The following is a 6,000-nucleotide window of genomic DNA, read 5'->3' as shown; positions in this document are numbered from 1 at the left end:
AGATTAATTTAAAAAGTTTTCATTTATGAATTTTTGAGCAAATGTATAGAAATGTATGGTTAAGGATATAAAGAACTACATTTCATGAGTTACAGTGAAAAGAGGTGCCTGTAAATGGTAATATAAACAGAATTTTCAATTTTTCTATTAACGGAAAATCATTAACTGATACAGTTAATGTATCATTAACTGTATCAGTTAATGATACAGAAAATATACAGTGAATAAATGGAATTTTCCATTTTATAACTGAAGCAAATGTCCATAAATACTACAGAGAGTATACTGTAAATCTACTGAATTTTCCATTTTATCATTTATGGAAAGGTTCTTCAACTTCTGTAAAAAATGGCAGAAAATTACCAGGACATTTTCCGTTTTTCTATGGAATTCTTTTTTACAGTGTATGGGTTATGTTTAACATGTAAGAGTGTCAGTCTATGCACTGATTACAGTGAGGAGTATGAAATGTTACCCATTATCCAAATAAAATGGACACAAAGTAATAATAATAACCAACGACATATATTAAAGTTAACCCCGGTCAGATGTTTTATTATTACAGCATAATTTAAAAAAGAGGCTAAAACGATAAAACACATTTTTAAAATGGTTCCACAGTCGCCATAAACAAACACAGACAGAGAAAAGTAAAATAACACTTTTGAGAAGCACCAGCCTTGTCTCTTGCTACAGGTAAACAGAGCTCGTTTGCCCTCGATCCAGCGGTTCAATCCAGATTTTGGTCTATTTGATACACATTGTTTAATAAGTTATTGAGTAGTTCAGAGAGACAACACCACGTCAGCTCATTTGGCTTGATGCTATGTCGGCCTTTTTTTGTGACAAACCGCATGACAAAGCAGACACAACGTACTGACAGTGTCTGGTTGTTTTACACTATAAAGTGCAGCATTTACACAAAAAAACTAAAAGAAACATAAAAGTTCAATCAAAACCCTTTGGATATTACTAAAACAAAAGAGTAACACATACAGAAAATAAAAATTAAAACCCTTTAGTTGTGTGTTAAATATATGTTGTCAGTAGTCTTTCTTGAGCCACATATTCTTTCTGTCACTAACTGTGAATCATGGCATGGCAAAAAACATGGATGCATGTGGGATGACTGCAGATTAATAAAATTGTTTTTATCAGTTCATCAGAGGCATGTTAACTTAAACAGTGATGACAACCCTGATTACCGAAAACTACTGTAGTGGTCACGTGTGTAATCAATGATAAACTCCACCAGGATTATTGATTCTTTTCCGTATAGTATAGATAATATAGGACTATTTAGAACAGTGGTCCCCAATCCCCGGACCGGTACTGGTCCATGAGTCGTTTAATACCAGGCCGCGAGTTGAGGTCCGGGTATGACATTTATGGTTTTCAGGGTTTTTGTCGTTAACTCGGTTTCCCTGGGTCTTTTCCCGTGTTGTAGTTGTGTATCTTTTTTTGAAAGAAATATTTACGTGTTACCATAGCGACCAGAGGGCATTAAGCATCAGAGAGGTGGATGTTACTCTCAATGTTGTTCAGGAGGAAACACAATTACACAGTGAATTCGTGTTTATTATTATATTTAAAACATACCACACTTTTTGTCTTGGTCGTATAATTTTATTTTGTTGTATTTATCTGCGCAACACCTTAATGGCCAGTCCGTGAAAATATTGTCGGACATTAATCAGTCCGTGGTGCAAAAAATGTTGGGGACCGCTGATTTAGAATAGTAAACACATTCAGAATCAGAACCTTACCTGTACCTTATGTACATTCTGTGATATTCATTTCATTTCACTTCATTTCTCTCATTCTGTATTTTATGTATATAACATTTAGATTGGTTATTTATGGTTGGTTTACACAGCTTTGTGTATGTTCGTGTATGTATGTGTATGCATGTGTACATGTATATATGCACGTGTGTGTGTGTGTGTGCGCATTGTGTTTTTTACATGTTGTTGTGATTTACATGGCTGTGCTTGAGAGCCATCATCTACCAGAACCAAATTCCTTGTATGTGTCTGTGCATATACATGGCCAATAAATGCGATTCTGATTCTGACTCTGACATTCAGAGCAACATTTATGGTTTCAGCTACATGATCCGAAGCTTTCATTAGTTCAGATTTTCCAGTTAAAGCATCAGTGACATTCGTTGTACTTGTGCCATTTGGGAAATTGGCTTTCATTAGATGATCTGTGGCTTTCACAGGTCTGTACATTTAATGCAAAACTACATCCAGCAGCTAGTTAGCTTAGCATGAAGGCAGAAAACCTAAAAACAACAGAATTCACCTATCCTATCAGCACATAAAGTTTGTAGATTATTGAGTAATATCCAGTTTGTTTGGTGGAAAATTAAAGAATTATATTACTACATTACTGGATTACTGGAGGCGAGTTCAACATTGGCAGGCTTTCTTTACGTTAGGCCCCCGTCACACAGGCATAGAGACCGGCAGTCGTCAGTAGCTTACATGGAAGGCTTGTTTTCAACATTCCCAATTTACTTGCTAAGCAGCACTAAGAGTCTTCCATACAAACTGACCATGACCATAGCTGGCATGGAAGTGCGACCTGCTAGCCACCAAAGAAATCACAACAAGATTTTTGCTGCAGCACTTGCCTGATGACAGCCAGCAACCACCAGCAACCGCTTGCCAGTTGAGTGGGGTTATACACATTTTTCCCTAGCAACTGGAGGTTGCCAGCTGATTTCTACTATGTGTGACTGAGGCTTTAGCTGACTTGACAAAAGCTAAAGCCTAAGTCAGAGGTGTTTTATGTCTCATTTAACTCTCCTTCCAAAGAACTGATCTCGAACCAAGCCAGGTAAAAAGACAGCCCCCTTTGTGACAATGCAAATTCTAAAATTAGGCTCAACCAAATTTGGTAATTTAATAATTAAAAAATAGTTGTACACATAACCTGCAGGTGAAATTGCCACTTTTTTCTTTTTGTAGCTCAGCTTCTTCTGCAGATATGAATGTCAGGTTTCACAGTGAGGCCAGACTATATGTTCCCCAGTTCCTATTTGCTAAGTTAACTGGCTGCAGCTTTAAAATGTAGGTAAAAAAGAGACTGATACTCACATTAAGCAAGAAAGAAAATTTCCCAAAAGGTTAAACTGCTTCTTTAGACAGCATCTGCCAATTTGTTAAGACCCCCCCCCCCCCCCAGTGCAGCAGAAGGTCATAAACTAAACTATATAAAAGCTATAAAAAAGGCCATCTTCTAAAAAATAGAAGATATGACAATGGAGACGGTCTGAAGAAAAAACTTTAAAAGTGGGCTTCACAGCAGGGTTATCAGAGCAGGTGTAAGATAATGTCATCTTGAGTTGACAGGGTAAAAAAAAGAAAAGCAACTTCTTTTTCTATTTGCCATTTACTCCATAAAAGTTTACTCCTCATTGTTTCCACTGTCTTTTTTTTTTTTTTTTTTAAATCTAACACTACTAGTCCATGAAAATGCTTTGAGCCTAACGCTCAGTTATATTCTAATCTTCTACACAGGACCCGCGAGCAGAGGCAGAGTTTATTCTACTCAAGACATGTTAGAAAACCCAACCAGCCTCTACTCCCGTCATCTACTCTATTCTACAGCTACTCTACGGTAACTACAAATTTAAGTCCCTTTTCTCATCCGTACGCCCACCGTTTGGTTAAACAGAAAAGCTTTGTTTGATTAATAATTTACACAGTAAACCAGTAAAATCAACCTTACAGTGTACAAGATGCTTGTCAAAATAAAATGTAATGCCTTTATCGTTCTAAAACAAGAAAATAAGACCCATTCTGACCATTTGTTCTGCTTTGGATAAAAATATGAATGAATAGAGTCCTCCACAAGTCGTTTCCAGTTATGTTGCCATTGAAGAGAATCCATAAACGTGTACTTCTTCTTCTTTACCTTTTTCCTTTTTCTTTTTAAAACCAGCAATAATGTTAACCAGAGAGGTCTTCCATGCAAATTCACATCTGCAACCCGATGCTGAGATGCTGACAGAAACAAGTCTTAGCTGTCCTTTAAAGTAACCCAGTTCAGCCTGACATCAGAGCCAGCATGAAGAGGAATTTTCAGACTAACATGCCCCCCCCCCCCCCCCCCCCCCCCACACACACACACACACACAAGTCAGAAAACAAGCAGTGATCAATAACTTAAGTTGGTATTTGATATAAATTATACAAATTCAAAATTTCTGATGCAATATGTTAAGACTTTAAGTTAAAGAAACTATCTAATACTATCTACTGCGTGGTCTAACAACGTACTGTTTCTAATCTATAGAAAAGAGTTTATCGTCTAAAGCAGCGAGTCTGTCTGCATGTCGGCTGCTTTCAGCTCTTTGTGTCACTGTAATTGTGACAGGTGATATGAAAACGATGTAATGCATCCCGGTTTCTTATTATTATCTGTTAGGCCAACTTAGAAAATGTGCAGCACTGTGTTTAGATGACAATTTTCTTTCTTTTTGCCAAATTCTTCCAAGTTTAAAAAGTTAACTCACACTCATATCGAAGGCGAATTCTCTGCTCCATGTGTGTACTTGACTGCTCGTGTAACATGAATACAGATTGTCATCTTCCAGCAGCCCTGATCTGTGTATTCAATCCACATCAAATGTTTGTAAATAAATCCAAATGTAAAAGTTCTTTACTGCTTAGTGAGCAGATGTAGTTTAGTTTATGAGAAGTGCATTACAGAGGTGGTAATGTAGAAACTTCAAGTCTTTGTTGTTTTATAAAATAAAATCAATTCCAGTTAACGCTTTGTAAAATTTCTTTTTTTTAAAACACATTTTCTGTACTTGTTGAGAAAAAAATGGGGCAAAATCTTAAAGAGCATCGCTATATCAGGGAGGATGCTTTACAACTAACTGCCTGATATTTATCATACATGGCATTTAATTTAAAACTAGTGTAGCTATGTGCTGTGTGCCTGCCTCTGTATCACCGCGAGCAGTCGAGGCTCTGAGGCTGATGCTTGTGTGTGTGTGCGCTGTTTGTGTAGCTAAGCAGATGTGTGCGTGTCACTCTGCGTTGTTGACACTGTAGGGCGGCGGAGGGTCCAGGCTGTGTTCTGAGGATGGAGTCGGGGTCCCTGGGACCCCAGAGGAGGGGGTGGGTGAGGCAGGAGGCTCTTCTGAATCGGAGTTCTCTAATGAAAGGTCATCAACTAATGCTCTGCGTCCACGCATCGACAGAGGCAGCGCAGCACGTCTGGACAAAAAGGAAGCGGGAGTTTAAAAATGTGTTTTTATTATTATTCAGTTACTTAACTGTTTAGTTTATGAAATTCCAGAAAACAGGGCTCAGAGTTAACGTTTAACATTTTCAGGTTAACTGTTTCCCCTCTTTTTAAAAAATGACTAAGAATATTCAAACTTTCCATCCAAATTTCACCAAGAAAGCTATTTTTTCCCCCCAAACAGAGAACTGTGTAAATATGCTAGAGACAAAAATATAAGCAAACTACTCAACTTTGTGTTTGTGTATGGAAAGCTGCAGGCTTTTCATACACAAACACAAAGACAAACACACAAAACAACAGACAAACAAATGAGAACAAGAAATAATAATAATAAAAAAAACAATGACCTACATATCTGGTCTCCATTCGGGGAAGCTGAGTGTCGCAGACAGATGGGTAATGTGTCAGTGTTACGTGGACAAAAATGGACGCAACAAAAGAGCAAAGCAAAAAAAAAAAAAACGATGAGAAGTTAATGGGGTGTTAACAAAATCAACAGTAAGTGAAGCCACAGATAAATACATGAACCAACACACTCACACACACACACTTACCTGAGCTGGTTGCGGAGGGAGGATATCTCGCGGTTCATGGTCTGGCTGCTGTCAGTGAGTTCCTCCAGCTCCCTCTGCAGCTTCCTCTTCTGGGCACTGGAGCGAGAGTTCTCCTCCTCCACCTCCTCCAGCTGCCTCTTCAGCTGCTTCAGTCGGACCATCGACTTATCCAGCTGCA

The 6,000-nt window shown here is 38.0% G+C and overlaps 1 protein-coding gene across 7 annotated transcripts in view; it reads right to left on the bottom strand.

The window, feature by feature from the left end:
- Positions 1 to 4,134: 4,134 nt before the first annotated feature.
- myh14 (myosin, heavy chain 14, non-muscle) overlaps positions 4,135 to 6,000 on the bottom strand; it is a 28,223-nt gene continuing 26,357 nt past the window's right edge. For 5 of the 7 annotated variants that reach the window (XM_006804821.2, XM_035913918.2, XM_087848232.1 and 2 more), the window contains 3 exons: positions 5,823 to 5,995; positions 5,620 to 5,643; positions 4,135 to 5,237 (listed from right to left, as the gene is read on the bottom strand). In XM_006804821.2, coding sequence (XP_006804884.1) covers positions 5,048 to 5,237; positions 5,620 to 5,643; positions 5,823 to 5,995 — 387 coding nt within the window. In that variant the 3' untranslated portion in view covers positions 4,135 to 5,047. Of the gene's footprint in view, positions 5,238 to 5,615; positions 5,644 to 5,822; positions 5,996 to 6,000 lie in introns of all 7 variants that reach the window. The other 2 variants (XM_087848233.1, XM_087848230.1) reach the window with 2 other exon arrangements.

The sequence above is a fragment of the Neolamprologus brichardi genome, chromosome 11 (assembly GCF_056152115.1).
Source record: "Neolamprologus brichardi isolate AB-2024 chromosome 11, ASM5615211v1, whole genome shotgun sequence".
Classification (NCBI taxonomy): domain Eukaryota; kingdom Metazoa; phylum Chordata; class Actinopteri; order Cichliformes; family Cichlidae; genus Neolamprologus; species Neolamprologus brichardi.
Note: the sequence above shows the minus strand (reverse complement) of the source record. Positions and strands in the feature narration are given on the sequence as shown.